This window comes from Sinohyriopsis cumingii, chromosome 8 (assembly GCF_028554795.1).
Source record: "Sinohyriopsis cumingii isolate HCF-2022 chromosome 8, ASM2855479v2, whole genome shotgun sequence".
Classification (NCBI taxonomy): Eukaryota; Metazoa; Mollusca; class Bivalvia; order Unionida; family Unionidae; genus Sinohyriopsis; species Sinohyriopsis cumingii.
The window spans coordinates 91095945-91115558 of NC_142968.1; the positions used below are offsets into that span (position 1 = coordinate 91095945).

General features: G+C 36.4%; 1 protein-coding gene across 1 annotated transcript in view; it reads right to left on the reverse strand.

Annotated features, from left to right (window-relative positions):
* The window catches only part of LOC149794134 (calpain-5-like), a 67092-nt gene that overhangs the window by 18865 nt on the left and 28613 nt on the right, over nucleotides 1-19614 (reverse strand). Inside the window, exons 5-10 of the mRNA XM_089968188.1 lie at nucleotides 16716-16905; nucleotides 15940-16130; nucleotides 8938-9015; nucleotides 6196-6373; nucleotides 1205-1321; nucleotides 444-640 (exon numbers count right to left, since the gene is read on the reverse strand). Coding sequence (XP_089824314.1) covers nucleotides 444-640; nucleotides 1205-1321; nucleotides 6196-6373; nucleotides 8938-9015; nucleotides 15940-16130; nucleotides 16716-16905 — 951 coding nt within the window. The remainder of the gene's footprint in view (nucleotides 1-443; nucleotides 641-1204; nucleotides 1322-6195; nucleotides 6374-8937; nucleotides 9016-15939; nucleotides 16131-16715; nucleotides 16906-19614) is intronic.

Consider the following 19614-nt stretch of genomic DNA (forward strand, 5'->3'; position numbering starts at 1 on the left):
TCGACAGAGAAACAAAATCCACCCATTCCAGACCAACTGGGAAAATGTTGTTTCAATGCGCATTCGTTCATAATATGACTATAAATCTCAAATTTAAATAGACTAAAATGAAAAGATTTTAAAGAATTCCATGTTCGCTGGGAGATTCTATTATAGAGATCATAAAGGGTTTACTGTGTGATAACATTTGCTAGAGCAGGCGGGAAGGGTATCATATCGAACTTTTACGTTACTGTCATATCAATCGAACAGTAAATGCCTCAGAATGGTGTCTTTCATAACAACACGTAAGACTTAAACCATATGATTAAATAGAAATGTACCTAATTAATCCATACATTACGTACATTCAAGACTATTTATATTTGAAAATATGTTTGAATAAACTACTGAGCAACTGACATCAAGAAATAAGGTTCATAAAATAAAACATTTATGCTCACTTCCCTGATGCAGAGCTCCCCGTATAGAGCCTCAACATGAATTTGCCGGTGTCCCCCGGGTCCTTTGTGGTGGGTATCAGGACGTAACGCCCTTTCCTTAGCTCAGTGGTGCCAAATATGCTTCTTGATTGTATGTAATCGGACTTGAACGTCAATTCCCCGTTGATATGAACTTTGTATCGACGGTTTTCCTCCACCTGAAATAATCAATGCTGATCACAAGAACACGAAACGGATCATATTTAGTCATATCACGTAATAGTATCTCATATCACACGATGAAAACGTTACCATCGTGGGTTTACCTATAAAATGTGGTAAACAACTATTCTAGATTTTGAAAAATGCTCTTCCTCACGTGATATCTCACGTGATGAATGCAAAATCAAATGTTAGTAACTTTAAAACTTAAGGGCATTTTTGTAATGAAGTTCACGTTGAACGGCATGAAAGCTTACTTTAGTAATACCAGATTTCCTTCGTAAAGCGTTGTCAGTTTCAGGTTTGTTAAATAAATTACGAAAATAAAAGTGAGATGCAATATAAAATTGAATTCAATTAAATTTTGGTTTTATATAGAACTTGGCATCACATGTGCGGAATGTTTCAGGATTTGTATCTGCAATGAATGTACCAAATACCGTACTTTAATAGCATGTGTAATTTTCCTTGATTCATGCAAATGGACTCCAATAAATGAAATTACTAAAGCTGTAACATTACTAGTTCTATCTGTTACTGACTTATTCCATCAAATGTACCTTCATGATCTGAAATCCTATTTTGTTCAGTTTTTGCCCCTGTTCACCATGACTGAAATCGTGTTGCTCTAGGGACACCATGATCTTATCCTGTTGGCCTCCGATATCAAACATAAACTGCAAAAAAAGAAAAAATTTTTAAAAAATTATCACGTGACTTCATGTTATCACTTTAACGATTCTCATATTTTAAATTGATGATATTGCGAAAATCAGCTCATAACCTAATGTGCGAGGCATCCGAATGTTTCTCAAGTCATGCCAATGACAAATTTAGCGGGGATTTGTACCAATAATTATATTGGTAAGTATGGCGCTCCTTTTACATGAAAATAAATGGACACTGTCAAATAATTGGGCCTAAAGTGTTTAAATAACCACTACTCACAATGAAATAGTAAGTTCAATGCATTTGTTCAGCAAAGATACAATATGATGAGACAGTTTATTTTTTCTTGTAGGTGGAGTAGGGGTGAGGATGAAATGTGGAGATCTGTTTTGGGGGGTTGGGGTTGGGCGGGGTACTCAACCCTACCTAGCTGGGTCAAAATATTGTTTGCTCCCCTTAACTGCCCGTTGACCCATGCTATCAAATATTAATGCTTGGTGCCTCATGTATGCTTCAATATAATGATATACACAAAACTGAATAAGTGTTCTGTTTGGAGTCAGCTGAAAGAGCAAGCTTTTATATGGCGTAAGGATACGTCTAGGTCGTCGTTATGATAAATGAGTTTTTATCTTCCTCTGGACCAGGACAAAACACGATTATGGTATTGTATTTATTACATATCCCTTGTTTTACTCTTTCCCAACATTTTAGGTTTTCATTTACACAGTGTAAATGGAAACAGTTTTGTTTCTTTGCTGTTGTTGATGATGGGTTTAATGGTACAATTTACTCATTATTTGCTATATCATGACAAGGAAATGGGGCTTAAGTCACACAGCGGCAGCCGACCCAGACTGGCCTGATTGGTTATTGGAGCCCACCATTGAATTACAAGGCCGACACTGTACTAACAGAACAGAGCAGCCGCGGCTTATCTAAATGGTATTGAAAACGAACTGCGATTACAACAAGTTCGATTAGGGTCAAGTAAAAATGCGCAGGTGTCTGTGAAACAAATAAATAGTACTAATCTGAGCTTCCGGTACGGAATTACGGATTTTGTTGTTGAGTTTAATTATTGTAGCGTTCGCACAATTGTGCATGTGCCACTTTTTTCTGACTGCACCGCAGAGTGCTAGTTGTTCCTGGGGAAGGGGATGGTGCCACCTCCCCCAGGCTTTTATGGATTCAAGGAACCCTGATAGTTTGGCCTCAGTCTGTGGGTCCATAAAGGTCCCTACAGTTGAATGGTTAGCTGTCATTAGTGGGAAGGAGAGCTCGGGAACGGTCCTGCTTGCTTTACATCGCTGGTTTCTTGTTGCATTTGCCTGTTGTTTTTTTTTTTTGTTTTTTTTTTCGAGATTTTTTTTCTTCTTTTTTTTTCTTCTTCAAAATGTTCTAAAAGGAGGGGGATGTTCTATGCTGTTTATAGAGGTTCTTAGTAGATATCATGTATGAAGAGAGATTTTCAAGGTTATTATGGAATTACGGATTCATCATCCATATTAATCGTTAGATCAATGACGTAAGATTATATGGGTATGTACTAAACACGACGAAAGATTCAATGACTATGTACTAAACACGACGTAAGATTCAATGGATATGTACTAAACACGACGTAAGATTAAATGGGCATGTACTAAAAACGACGTAAGATTCAATGCGTATGTACTAAACACGACGTAAGATTCAATGCGTATGCACTAAACACGACGTAAGATTAAATGGGTATGTACTTAAAACGACGTAAGATTAAATGAGTATTCCTAAACACGACGTAATATTAAATGGCTATGTACTAAAGACGACGTAGGATTCAATGCGCATGTACAAAACACGACGTAAGATTCAATGCGTATGCACTAAACACGACGTAAGATTATATGGGTATGTACTAAAGACGACGTAAGATTAAATGGGTATGTACTAAACACGACGTAAGATTCAATGGGTATGTACTAAAGACGACGTAAGATTAAATGGGTATGTACTATAGACGACGTAAGATTCAATGCGCATGTACTAAACACGACGCAAAATTAAATGGGTATGTACTAAACACGACGTAAGATTCAATGTGCATGTACTAAACACGACGTAAGATTAAATGGGTATGTACTAAAGACGACGTAAGATTAAATGGGTATGTACTATAGACGACGTAAGATTCAATGCGCATGTACTAAACACGACGTAAGATTCAATGCGCATGTACTAAACACGACGTAAGATTAAATGGGTATGTACTAAACACGACGTAAGATTCAATGCGCATGTACTAAACACGATGTAAGATTAAATGGGTATGTACTTAAGACGACGTAAGATTAAATGGGTATGTACTAAAGAGGACGTAAGATTCAATGTGCATGTACTAAACACGACGTAAGATTCAATGCGCATGTACTAAACACGACGCAAAATTAAATGGGTATGTACTAAACACGACGTAAGATTAAATGGGTATGTACTAAAGAGGACGTAAGATTCAATGCGCATGTACTAAACACGACGTAAGATTCAATGCGCATGTACTAAACACGAAGCAAAATTAAATGGGTATGTACTAAACACGACGTAAGATTAAATGGGTATGTACTAAAGAGGACGTAAGATTCAATGCGCATGTACTAAACACGACGTAAGATTCAATGCGCATGTACTAAACACGACGCAAAATTAAATGGGTATGTACTAAACACGACGTAAGATTCAATGTGCATGTACTAAACACGACGTAAGATTAAATGGGTATGTACTAAAGACGACGTAAGATTAAATGGGTATGTACTATAGACGACGTAAGATTCAATGCGCATGTACTGAACACGACGTAAGATTCAATGCGCATGTACTAAACACGACGTAAGATTAAATGGGTATGTACTAAACACGACGTAAGATTAAATGGGTATGCACTAAACACGACGTAAGATTAAATGGGTATGTACTTAAGACGACGTAAGATTAAATGGGTATTCCTAACAAGACGTAAGATTAAATGGGTATGTACTAAACAGGACGTAAGATTCAATGGGTATTCCTAACACGACGTAAGATTAAATGGGTATGTACTAAAGACAACGTAAGATTCAATGCGCATGTACTAAACACTACGTAAGATTCAATGGGTATGTACTAAACAGAACGTAAGATTAAATGGGTATTCCTAACACGACGTAAGATTAAATGGGTATGTACTAAAGAGGACGTAAGATTCAATGGGCATGTCCTAAAGAGGACGTAAGATTCAATGGGCATGTCCTAAACACGACGTAAGATTAAATGGGTATGCACTAAACACGACGTAAGATTAAATGGGTATGTACTTAAGACGACGTAAGATTAAATGGGTATTCCTAACAGGACGTAAGATTAAATGGGTATGTACTAAACACGACGTAAGATTAAATGGGTATGTACTAAAGACGACGTAAGATTCAATGGGCATGTCCTAAACACGAAGAATGGTTAAATATTGGTGTAGAAGTTCTCAAATCTATTTAAAAAAGCAGAAAGGAAATATTTTATTTTCGACAGAAATAATATTCTCTCAAAAAAAGTGCAGCCTTTAAGCTAGAAAACACAACTCCAAAATACAGCGTGGAAGGTTTTAAATTTTTTTAATTTAAAAATATCCCTACATCATGATGCTTAAAACAGTTATATATATATATATATATATATATATATATATATATATATATATATATATATATATATATATATATTGATTGAATATTCAGATCATTATTAATATAGATAAACATGATCGTTTCTATCTGAATTTAGGACATTACTTTTTTTACTTGGAAATTCCTGATCTTGTTCACAGCTAAGAATGTTTTAGAAAAGGAAGTTGACCTACATTCTGGTTCTGTTATTATGTCGTAGCACACTAAATATAAATGTCGTTTACTTGAAAATTATGAATTCAATATCTTAACATCAGTCTTAGAGAAAGCAAAGTTGTATTTCAGCTAATATTTGAGACGATTTATTTATTTAAATTATGCATTGGAATAACAGTGCTCTTTGATTTTCGGACTAAATCGCTAATTTAGGACTACTGTGAATTCATTCAAGGACGTTTTTGATTGTATCATTGTGAATACGTTACGAATATTGGCACAATAGCCCATTCGATGCTACTGGCAAATAAACGTGTTCAATATTTGAATCACCAATGGAATTCATCTGGAACTCAACGTTTGGACTTGTGATACAACTTTGACTATTTTGGATTTATCTTACAAGAATGTAAGTTCTTTTAAAATTTTCAATTGGTATTCTAGAGAAATATATTATTTGTTAAATTGTACAAAACTTGTTGGCTTTTGCACTTTTCTGTTACTTAGTTTAAGACAAAGATTCGTAACACTTCTGCTTGAATTAAGGCTCCGTAGAGGGACCTAGCATAAATGGTATGTCTATATTAGTATACGTTTGTCGGAAATCCCGCGGAACCTCAGTTTGATTTGAGAACGTATCCTGTAAATGTCAGGATTAACTTTGGATCTTCCAAAAGTGAGTTTGGGTCTTTTTCTAAGTACATAATAAAACATCTTGTCTATTGTATGCCAGATAAAAGTTCGTCCAATCAAATTGCTGGAATCTAATCTTAAAACTCGAGATATGCTGGTGACATTTCATGTCACTTACAAAATGATTCTAGAATGAAGGATACATCGTGTACCATATATCACAGAAAGAATGATTCCATAATGTATGCTATATCACAATACACACATGTTGTCTTTTAGTTACTTAAGATATAGAGAAACACGTACACATCTGAACTAGGCTGATTTTTAAATAAGTAAGCTTGTATCGCAGCCTAAAATAAGAAAGGTGTTGTTTTACAAACATACTTTACCTGAGGATTGCTGAGGAACGTGGTGGAGTTGATGTCACTGCCTCCACTTCTTCCGCTGCTCCATTCGCTGTGGAAAATACTTTCATGCCAGGATTTCTTGATAGCGAAGAAGGTGGTGTTCACAAAGTGACTGATGTCAACATTGGTGAAGTTTTTCACAAAATCATCAAAAGCCATCCTTGTGATAGAGGAAGAAGTTTAATAAATAATGTAAATGTTACGCATCACAAATATAAAAGTTTGCTTTTTGCTGTACCATGTATTAAATTGTATGGAATAGTCTGCGATACATCATGCATCAGTATTTATGGTTGGTTGCTTGAATGTTAGCCAAATATTTACACCTTTATTTTGGCTATATCACGCCGAGTAAATATGACTAGTGTACCTAACCCAATGATACAATAATGCAGCATACATGTTGGCCTGGGCCGGTAACAAGCCCACGAGCCTTGTACTTTGCGTCTACATTCTTCTCAGTGAGCTAGCGCGGTTCCCATATCAAAGGGTGAATTAACTTTGCTGTGTTTTTAAAGGTAAAAACCGATGAACGCGATAGTTACTTTTAATTACTATGGCTGATATAATAACTCATGCATTGGCCCTAGACTATTCACAGCCCGTGATAGCACTGAATATCATGCCCTTGGCTGTTCATAGCCTGTGATAGCACTGAATATCATGCCCTTGGCTGTTCATAGCCTGTGATAGCACTGAATATCATGCCCTTGGCTGTTCATAGCCTGTGATAGCACTGAATAGCATGCCCTTGCCTGTTCATAGCCTGTGAGAGTACTCAGTACGATGCCATGACTTTCGTCAGTTCATCATCTGCGATAGCACTGATTTCCACGCCATGTCCCTCGACAGTTCATAACCTGTGATAGCACTGAATACCATGCCATGTCCTAGACAGTTCATTGTTTGCGACTGCTCTGTGAGAGTACTGAGTACGATACCCTGGCTCTCGACAATTAATAGTCTGTGATAGCACCGCCTATGGCGCCTTTGCCCTCAACACTTCATAGCCTGCGATAGCACATAATACAGTGCACTGGCCCTCAACAGTTTATAGCATGTAATACCACCGAATACAAAATGACATGGCCTTCGACAGTTCATAGCAAGTAATACCACTGAATGCAATGCCCTGTCCATCGACAGGTCATAGACTGTCGTATACTTAACACTCCTATCCCAAAAGCACTGAATACGATGTTAGATTACTTTGAAAGAATTAATATTAACGTAGACGTTAATTATGATGGTGGAGACATCTGTGTTTTAATGTCAGTGAAATACATTTCGATTCTGCTCCTATTTTGAATTCGATTATATCAACTGAGCAAATAAGTGTGGTAATAAAAGTAAAAATAGAAAACAGAAAAGCTTCAGAATTGGATAATGCTATGAATGAATTGATTAATGTATAATATGTTTGCTATAGTTAACCCCGAAATCGACATGCACCTGTCCTGTCCATAATGCATGATATCCACAATGATATGCATTTGTCTATGATACTTAATGTAATATCATTAATCGTAAACTATTTTTCCATCTTTCTGAATTTGACCCTTTATCTTTTGGTTCCCCCATCGAGAGGCGTTCTTTTCCTACCCAAGTACAAGCTATCAGCAATATCCAGTCACACTTCGGATGCAGAGTTCCTATTAATGTGCGGAACCATATCTTGTCAATGAATTTAACATATTATTGGAATAATATACAACCCTATTCTACGCTAGGTTCTATTTTTATATAATAATGATTCATATGTCTTAAATCTTGTGAGGAAAACCTTTTCTTTTATTATTATTTGTTTGAAGGAAAAAAATGGTATATTAGTAGATTTACTAAAAGCTGTCGATAATGTCTTGAGACTAGAGTTACGGAATCTAGTAATTTGTCCTGGTATTGTCGAAAAATAACTTCATGTAATATAGAACGTAAATACTGACGTGTTTACAAATTAGTGTTGAATTTTGAATAGTTAAAGGGTGTCAGGCAAGGTGAAAATCTGTCACCACATTCTTTATGGATTAGTTTTGGGGCTTTTTTATGTATGTTTTATAAATGGATATGACGATTTGATGATAATTGTTGCAGTTTAGAATTCTTTGTATCCATGAAACTATTGTTTCGACATAATGTATATATGAAAGTGTTATTTATGCTCAATGTATATATGAAAGTGTTATTTCTACGCAGCGTATATACTAAAGTGTTATTTCCACTCAGTGCATATACGGAAGTTTTGTTTATACTCTCTCTCTCTCTCTCTCTCTCTCTCTCTCTCTCTCTCTCTCTATATATATATATATATATATATATATATATATATATATATGAAAGTGTTATTTCTACTCCATGCATATATGGAAGTGATTTTTATACTCAGTGTTTATATGAAAGTGTTATTTCTACTCCACGTGTACATGGAAGTGTTGTTTATATTCAATGTATATATGAAAGTGTTGTTTCTACTCAATGTATATATGGAAATATTATTCTACTCAGTGTAAATGATATGCTTATCTCATAAAACAAAGTGCAAGCAATCTTCAAAATATTGATCCTTAAGCTATATACTATTAAATGTGGAAAATTAATGTAATCCTACTAAAAAAATACATTTATGATACTTGGAAATTATAAAACAACTTAAGTACTCTTTAATGTATAAAAATGAGAAATAGGCATTAAAAACAAAATATACATGCCAAATGTATCAACACTCACCAAAATTCTCCTTCTCGTTCGAACTTAAGTCCAAGTTTTTGCCACTCTGACTGGTTGACCTTTTGCCATTCAGGAGCACTGTAATAATTCAAATACATCTGGATCGCGCAAAAGTCTACGTGCATTGTTTACTTATAATAAAGTTTTATTTTTAACACTAACTGTACATATTTGTTCTTGAAATATTTGTCACTGTTTTTAAACCTTTAAGTACAAAAAATGAAATGATCATGTAAACGCAAATGCATCGCAACAATGAATATGAAAATATACCATTGATCCCAATGCAGGACACACGGAACGGTGAACAGTGTAGATCAAGATCGCTCGACAGAGTAGATCAAGATCGCTCGACAGATAAGAGACCACTCTCTTCCTTATCCACTGTATGATTGGATAATATGCTATTTGGAGTTAGGTGAGCGTTTTCCATGACCAAATGTAGTAAAATATAGTGCCAGTACTTGCATAGCGCATCTTAAAATTGCCCCAGTGCTAAGATATGCAGTATATCTAAATGAGAGCATAGGTTAGGTATAAATAAAACTATTTACTTCGTATGTGTCTATCATGGGTTCGATACTAGTCAGCTAGGTGCAGATGTCACCAATCTATATTCTGGAATGTACTCCATTTACGAGAAATAGTCTGAGCACAATGCTTAAAGGCTCCGAGATAATTCTGCTTTTATTACCACTTGATGAAGTAGTGCAATTAGGTGGGAAAATACTACTGCGACAATTCGGGATTTTTGTGATTTCATTATTTCATTAGTAGTATGGTAATAGCGGCTTTAGATTCATTATTGATCGAGGTCATAAACGTCTAACCCCATGATTTTACCCCCATAACACGCGCACATACCCACGCGGCAACGTTAATCACAAGTGCCCCTTCGAGAGGAAAGTCATGTGGGGTAGAAGGCTGCGACCTTTCAGTAACTAGTGAAACCTCTATTATGATACTACTACGGGTTCGCAGACGTTGCAGGCACATAATGAGTGCGGAAATATATTACAGACACAATCGTTGAACCTGAGCGTAGACTACAGTGTTGCTTGGCCGATCAGTAATTGTACAGTGCCAGTACCAAATGATATTTGCATAGACTGATTAGGTTCCGTGTTAATTTCTTAGTATAGTGGGGCTTTTCTCTTGAATAAGGATATCTAATTTTTATATAATAGAAAAAAAAACATTTCTTCGAATGCCGATTGTCACAGGAAAAACACATTTAGTCAAGAAATCCAATTAATATATTTCTTTTTGGTATACAAGAGCCAGTCAAATTCAATATTGGCAAAAATTAAATCTCATCGAATCAGTGACTGGTGAAAGATCTAGCAAATATTTGCGAGACATATAATTATTATTCCATGACTAGGTATGCTTGCCATTACAGGGGACCCGGTATGGATATGTATATACTAAGTCGTGAAATAGTATTCCAAGATGTCATAGATTTTATACTGACTAATTATAACGGGGGGACGCATGTTTTCCCATCAGGATCCTAATATCATAACTTCAAGTATAAGGTTTTCTTATTTGCTTTCTAAGTTTAGTCAGTGGCATAGATAGTTACAGTGTAATACTGCTAATTAGAATATAACCTGCTCGAGCCAAACTCGCAGAAGAAAAAAAATAAATTTCTTAAAAATTGTGGAAATGTCGATAACTGAGTTGATTGAACATAAAAATAAAAGTGAATGGGATGATGTAATGTTGGTGTCAATTATAAGTACGAGGCACACTTAAATCTTTGAGACGAACTCGAATAGCTTATGCGCTTTGTAGTCTGTCGTTGGCATACTAGGGACTCTTCTGTGGTTGTATTCCAACTGCTGTAATTGATATGGATTGCACACAATTTCTTGACAGAAAGAACTTACAGTTGGTAGCGTGATTATAATCTCAACGATACCAGTTCACAATCACATCCTCAGCAGAGATTGTTCATTTTCTATTCAACAATTATTGCCGTATATATGATGGCGAAATACTTACAAATTGATACGTATATTATTTCGAAAGGTTTTATGAGCGTATTTATTGCTGACATTATTTCTAACATTACAGTAAAGATGAAATCACCATTTCGCTTAAATGTGTCACACAGGTTTGTCAAAGATGCAAACCGGAACATCTTGATAAATTAGTTCACTTAGGAATTATCTTGGAAGACTAGCACTGCAAAATTGGCACCGAATATAATAAAAAGCGAGAAAAGTCCTTATTTGATATTTTGCAAGAAAACCTCAAAACTTGAGGTTTGCCGAGCCGTGAGTGAGCGAATCTAGCTCACCAGACACTGTATACTCCACCAGTGATAATGACGACCACAGTTGGAAGGATTGTTTCAGTATTAAGATAATGATATCCCAATGGGCGAAATTTTATGAACCCCTTTTGAAGTCCAATAAAGAAAAAACAATTGCTGAGATATACCAACAATCCAAAACGTTTTAAATTATTGCATTTGACGTGGCCACGGGTATTATGTCAGCTTGAGCAGTGCTAAGTGAGGGATTATTTGAGCTCATGTGGACCACTAACGACTTAAGGCATATTATGCACAAGTTTATTGATTTGTTTCTTTTAGTGATTTTTTCAGACTGCTAGCCTGTCAGCATGGCATATTACTGAACTGGCATTGGGACATTGTTCGTGGATTGCTTATAGGCGCACTAAAGGTGCTCGCGGACTTTCCTTCGCGCGCTGCACCGATCACTAGAAAATGGCAATTCCAGATGTTGATAAAATAACGTTGCTGCTTATTGGTTAAAACCTTAGCATTGTGAGAGATTCAATCGATTCGAGATCGACTTCAATAACTAGTGACTCCAGTAGCACCAAAACCAGATACACTTCCATCAACAGAAATAATGTCACCCTCGGTCATTCACAAACGTACACCTTGATTTATGTTTGAAAATGGGGAGCAGTGTGCTGTTGTCTCGCAAAAAGGTATTAGATGAAACTATCAATGTATAAACAATGGCTTAAGTTAAAGATGCGAACAGCGGACGTTATTTCATCGACGGAAAAGAAATTGAATCAATTCTAGACAAAATCATTACAACGGTGATTATCGGACTTGCCAGATACAGCGACAAGTATACAGATCATAAAACATACATAATTAGGACACCTTAAAATAATGCATTCAAAAATCTCGCAGATGTATAAGAAATGAACATTAACACCAATCTGGCTTTAACTAAGGAATTTTAGAGTGTGAAAAACAGCTTCATGGAAGGCCATTGAGCTTATCGTGTGCGATTTCTCTATGTCATCCATTTGGGCTTTGCAGAGATGTTCCCAAAGTTATTTTCGGAGCAAAACACAATCCTGTTACTACGAAAGGCATCAACAACGATACAATTTGGCGCAATATAAGTGCCGCTGTTGGCCAAGGTGAGTTGTCATCATTAACTTAGTGGTTGCCTGCGCTAATCCCTTCACTGGCTACAAAATCATATTTGTTGTTATTTATGCCGTTTGTAACCGCGTCAACGCTGTTGTTTCTCACGCATACAACAGACATGGACCCAAGAAACGATATTATGGGGCAATTTAAATGGCATGTAAGTATCCATTATGGTCTTACCGCATCAAAACATGTATTTGAGGCTTTGCACAATATGGACGAGAAAGTAATCAGCAAAAATATTTGCTTAACTTTCCAGACAATCAAGTGGCACGTGCAAACTACAAGCTTTGGTCATGTCTAGACCGATATCAACGTTGAAACAAATCTGCAAATTTCTCAGCACTACTTTTGTACGTCACCCTCTGTTTATTACTTTTCATTGGAACACATGGAGTTGCTTAAACAGTATGTAGTCGACATGTACTTTCATGCACATGTAGGTGGGCCTATTATCGTTCAACTTTCCAGACGTCTCAGGTAGTTACAGATGCATTACTGTAATTTTCCAAGATATGTGTGCAGGTGGTCGAATGAGTGTCCTTTGGAAAATTCCTAGATTTGTAAACAGACCTGTTATATTTTCAAAAAATTAATAGACCTGTTATATTTTCAAATAATAATGTCGTATCACCAAGTGAAGGTTTTCCTTAGTCAAAAGCAGCTTGCGAAAATAAAGAGTGCAAGATGGAATGATATAGAGGTCACAATGAGACTTCATTTAATCCAAGTGAACTGAAATTATCCCCATGCTATTGGTCCAAACAAATTTAATCAGCTTAATGCAACGAAACAAATAAAAAGCCTCGATGATATTAAAGTTGTCAAAGTCACAGGTGGCACACATGCAAAAGACCAGTGAAATATTTATCTTCCTCGCGACTATTCCAGCGCTGTTAGCACACGCGGCTCAAGCGGTCGCAAAAGCGGCTAGATTAGGAGCAGTCTGAACTGAATCCGGAATGACATTGAAAAAGGCTGCTGATGGAAAATTCGACTATATTTCTCGAAGTTATAAATCGTCTTGTACACAAATGAAAAACAAAAAGCCATCAATTACCGGGGACATTTCGAGGCTTTCAATCATTCAACACAACTCGCAAAGGGCCACGCGGCCGTTAACCAGTCTTGTTTTACTTTGTATGACAAAGTAAATTAAGCATTATGCGAAATAGACTTATATCAATGATCTCATGTTTAAGGGAAACCGGCGTTGTTAACCTGGATTCAGCAGGAACTGGGCCTCACTGAGTTGTTTACTCTATGACGCCTAATTATCTATTATATTTAGTCTCTTTTGGGCTTGCACGACCATCTGAAGTTATTGATTTGTAACCCGAGGCGCACAAAGTTGTCTACCACAATTGTATTCCATTCTTCCATTGCGAACTTGGCTAGACAAGCCAGTATGTGAACATCATGTGTGCACAGCTGTGCGCATTTGAGCGCTCACCTACTCCGCAAACGTTTATTGATTTTTTATCAAAGTAAACTATACACACAGTCCTCAAGCTGACGTGGCACTGATGTGGATCTGAGCAAGTTTGCTACCAAGGGTGTTTTGCTGCGTTTACCAATAGGGCTGATGTTGAGCTGCTTGCGACTTTCGAAGAACAAACTTGAACACTATAAGCGTCTCATGTAGACATTCAGTATATGTTGTAAGGCTGCGAGGCACCGTCGCAAAGGATCTGGATGAAATCAGTGAAATCCGAGGAATTAATGACTTTGGTACATCGATTGCGTTTACCAAAGACTACTGAGACACAAATAAAAATCGAAAGTTAAAAATCTTTCGCGATCACATGAGTGGGACATCATGAACGGAAACCAATGCAAGAGCCAATCGACAATGATGCTGCTGCGATGAAACAACCCGTGAATGTAAAACTCAACGAGCGATTATCTATTATTAATGTCCTAGATTACAAAACCAGATTGTCAGGAAACTTCATCGAGGAGGAGGAGAAGTAACCTCTGGGCATTTTATGTAAGATATGTAAATATCGATGGATTTCCTCACAGTGTTTACTTAGAATTGTTGATATAGACTTGACACACTATGATCTGTTAGTATTCAAACAGGCACAATCATCCGATAATGATAATGTTCAAGCCAAACTATCACAATCTCTGATTTTTTTATTCAGGTCAGGTCCCAGTGATAGGTCGTATTCAATTGCAGGCTAGTTTAAAATCAATAAAGACAACAACAAAAATAATGATACATGGGACACATGTTTGGGATGAATCCTTTTTATCGTCTTTGGTGTCTGTATTTAAATTTAGATTTATCATTATATAAGTGATAGAGTCTGACCACGGTGATGGGCTTGTGGAATTTGCCGGAGGAGTATTGCATCAACAGGGATGCTAACAGTGGTGGTGATTTTGTTCCAATTGTCGACTAATATTTGAATGATGTTAATAGGTCTTTGTATACTCTGAAATATAATCTTGCTAAGGGCCAAATATAAATCAAGAGTTGGGACCACCCTGATGTGCCAATACGAACTCGAGGCCAGCTTAACTTTATAGCATTACCTCAACCGTTGACTGTACTGCAAAGTATGAAAAGACCAAGGGATTGATTCTACAACGATGAAGCCGGATTCATCGACAATTGCACCCATTTACATTTCCCGTTGATTATGTTGTACTAGCATTGACTCAATCAAGAAAAGAAAAAGTTCAACTGTTATTCACCAAGGATGCACTTGTTGCGATAACAGTGTTTAGACGAAGGCGAGACATACAATGGCGTAATTCATTTGTATCTATATGAACGTTAGGCCCGCAGAATGTAAAATCGCCAGACTTAAATATTTTAGGCGAAGATTTTTCTACAATTATATGAAAGTTGTACCAGTCAAAAAGGTAACTGGTTAAACATACGTGTTACGACTGCACGTGATAAGACTTGTCATTGTCTTCCTGTCGAGCAACTATAATACACAATCATATTATAAATAGAAGAAATATGATAGACCTTCAATGTTACCGACGCGAGAAAATAATCGAAGAGGAACGTAAGTTGCGTCACAAAATCATTAAGAGAACCACGCTACTTTGTGCAATAAAAACACGCGATTTTGTGTGTGTGTGTGTGTGTGTGTGTGTGTCTGTGTGTGTCGGTTGTCTGAATGATATCGGAATAACAACTATGCAACTCAGGCACACCAATCGGAACTGTTGTATGAGCCATATCGATAGCAAGAGGTGTAACTGACGATGCTGGTAAAATAATCTGGTTACCAAAATGAGGAAAAAGTCATAGTTATAGCAGAAGACTGTTAGACAGGGCAAAAACAAAAAATCTGAAAACCTATATTATCATACTATTTTATTTTATGGTCTGCATGACAATATTTTAAGTCAGTTTTATTGAACGTTTACCTGGTTACCAATTTTGTTCTCAAGAAGTCAGATGTTCCTGTTACCATCTAAGTACATTATGCATTAGCAACAATTTACAAACAAAAAACCACTTTTATTTTTTTAAAATTTTTGTGCGATTCCAGTCAAATAACCATCGTGTTAATACAGGTTCAGAAATGTAATATTATGCTTACCCATCTGACCAAGGACCCGTCCATTCTTTGGTTCCCCAGGGGTTGGAAAGTCGAATCATCATTAGTTCACCTGACCCCACCGCTCCCTGCAGACTCTTGTCCACTTGAATGTTCAGAACCTTGTTAACGATGTAGCCATGACCCTTTATGAGTCCTTGATTAGCTCCTGTCCCTATCTGTTCCCTAGCGCACTGAAATTAATTGAATTTGTCGGAGATTCTGCACTCAATCGTGTCTAAGTTAATACAGATTGAAACAAATTGTAGAGTTAAATAGTAGCCAAAAGTCATGAAACGAAAAATGTAATCTTTCTTCTTAAGACTACATGTTATTGTTATTATTATTATTATTATTATTATTATTTGTGGTAGTAGCAGTAGTGTTTTGTTGTTGTCATAATGTGATACTAAGACAAAAAACTTGTTATCAACATAGTTTTTACATGCATATTCTTCTGATAATCCACTTAAGTTTGTAACAATGATTCTTATTTTAACAAGTTTCATAAGCAGTGTTTTATTCGTTGCGGCTTATCGGGTTAATCTAAGCGCAAAATAATAAAATGGTTACAAAAATCAAAGCACTTTCTGATTTTGTTCTGATCGAAACATTTATTTTGTATGGAGTGTTTACCACAGAGGTGTCTGGACAATATTAGTATTTTAATATAAAAATATGTTGAAAGCTTTGGGCTAAATAAAGTAATTGGGATGACAGTTACTGAAACAAAGAATCCTAATCCGAAATGAATATATTCAATTTCCTTTCCGTCTTACATCAATGTTGCATGTCAGCAAAGCACGGTTGTCAAGAGCATCTCTCAGCTTTCGAAAAAAGGCAAGTTTCGCATCTGATCCATTCAGAGACAGTTGGGACAGTTGCAATGTCTCTGCTACACCCCCTGTGAAATCGACCAGAGCATCTGCCGTTCTCCCTGTTCTCAGCGATTCGTAGTCACCGTACAGCCTGAAAAGAATAAATCTGACTAAAGTATCGCAATTTCACTTGAAATTTCAGTATCCCAATAGGACTTTTCGATTTCGGTACCTGAGAGGTCAGCTCCTTCTAAACCCCATGATTTTTGTAATTTTACCCCGATGGTCACGCGCGAATGTATGCGATGTGAAATTGAGAAAGATACTTCTAACGCAAGAGAAAAAGATTTTGCTGTGCAAATCGGCTGGTGTAATATGGTGTAACTGTTATTATTGTTTTTTTTTTGGAACTAAAATTAATAATTAACGGAAATAAAATTCTTACATCCGTTAGTCAAGTAAACGGCAACATAGACAAAACTCTGCCACCGTATATGCAGATAATCCCGTTTTTGTGTATGCAGTGTCCCTGTTGTGCTCATTTACATTTTCATTTGCACTGGATACTATTCGGTCACGAGAATGATTTTTGAGTAGCAAATATTTTCTAGCTTAAAAGATTTTGCAACGCAAACTCTGCTGCCAGTCAGGCAAATACATTATTATTGATTCTGATTATACAACATATGCGGATATAACTTTTCTGTGAGACTAAAGGTACTACTACTGTAATAGGAATATTGGTTGCCATATTACTGTATAAAATATTCTGCTGTGTTATTTTCCTAGTGCATGTTTCTTTTCTTTGTTTAGCTATACTTTAAATTCACTCTGGCAAAGATTGTGAGAGAATATTGCATCAAATGATTGTAGCAGTTTACACATAGAATGTCGAAAAATTCAGAGATTGGTGAGTAGAATATTTTGAAAGAATGTATGAGTGTATCAAATTCTGGAATGAAATTCTTAGCACATTGGAGTGTGTGTAACGCTACAGAAAAGATAAACCGCTTGTTCGCCTAATGCATTATACAGATAAAAGAGGTTCAAAAGGAGTATGATATTTTCAAATACATCTCCGAACATCTTGACAAATTAATCGACTTACGAACTATCCTAAAACAGCAAGGACGTAATCTTGGTCAATCTTATGAAAATTTGAACAATGTGGATACTATATTATGCAAGAAAAAATGAAGCTGCTTACGTTGACTAGACATCCAGTGTATATAATAAAAACAGTATTGAATACTCTTATGATGATGTTGAAACAGGAAATCAGTAGTAGCAGCAACGAAGATCACCAACGATAAATTAATTAATACAAGAACTTATCAAATGGAAGCATTTCTGTGAAGAGTGATTTCGATGTAAAGATACAGAACTCAAACAGTTCAGATTCAAAAACAATGATTATGAAACATTTTAAATTCTTCCATGCGAGCGCACAGTGGATTGTCAATTTCAAATTGGTTAGATGCCTTATCTCAAAGGTAACTCTGCAGTGACTTCACCAAATACCTGCTTGAAGACAATTATGTTTGTACAGGAAAATCGTTTTGATATGAAACTTCTAAGGATGCCATCAACAGAACAACAACTGGAATAATTAGAACCCGATACAAATACCAAGAGGTGCGAGAAAAGCTGACATACATGTGTTATTAAGATGCGTGGTCAAACCGCGACAGACTATGAGACAGCTTCGTGTAACAAAAGCACCATTAAATATCAAACTTTCTCCACAAGCCAAGCGGGCAGAAATTGTACGTGTAGTCGAGAATGAACGTAACTACCGACGCAACGCTTGGACAACTGAGCACGTTCATCATCGAGCCCAAGTGACTAAGTTTCTGTTACATAGACGTCGTAGTTGAGTTTGAAGATTATCATGTGATTATTCCGAACTCTTAATAACCAAGCAATGACACAAGAATCTGGTTTTAAAAAATGCGTCCAGGAATCGTATTACAATGTTTTAGCACTTCCGATGTACATTTGACTATACTGCTTCATCATAAGTCATCAAACAAAGATGCATCAAACATTGCAGCCCCGTGGATTTACAGTGGTCCCGTTTAATCTTGAACCGTAAAGACGCCAAGGCCATCAATGATGAATTCGATAAAGGCATTGGAAAGATTCTTGAGACTTTGGAAAAATACACCAATGCAGGTTCAAGATGGACTCTTGAAAATTACGTAAAAGTTCAACTGCATACCTCCCCTAATAGACCATTTAGCGGTTCGAGGTACATACCAACGCCAAAGTATATTCCTCCACGGTCGGTAATCCACGTGAAAAATAATGACAATGAAGCTAAACTAAGTTGCCGCCATCAGAGCGTTTTTATTCAACACTGACGATTGAAATCCTAGGTGCCAGAGATATCCATGCAATAAATTATTGGCCTTCGTTTCATAGTCAAAACGTCTATTACTATAGTGACTAGTACCTGCAAATATATGTGCTTCTGATGGTGGAAGTCTTTGATATGTTGCATGATACAGTTGGAACTACTCCTTGAATCAGTAGATGTTTATTGTACGTGATATTATTGTAGGTATATCAACGCAGAGCCACCGATACGCTCGCACAAATAATCCAAAAAGTGGACGGATATGACCCGTTCATCCCAAGAAGTTACATCATACACCGGGATGCCAGCTTTTCAACGGCTGCTTCACATTTTCATTAAACACGAGGAGTGAGGTATATTGCAGTTAAAATCAGCTCGGAAGCAACGCTTTTCTTGTTCATGTTTGTTTGTCTATTGATTATGTCAATATATGTTACCTTCAATGAATGAACTTGATCAGCCTAATGGCTACCAAGAGAAATCTTAACCTTGATTTTCCGT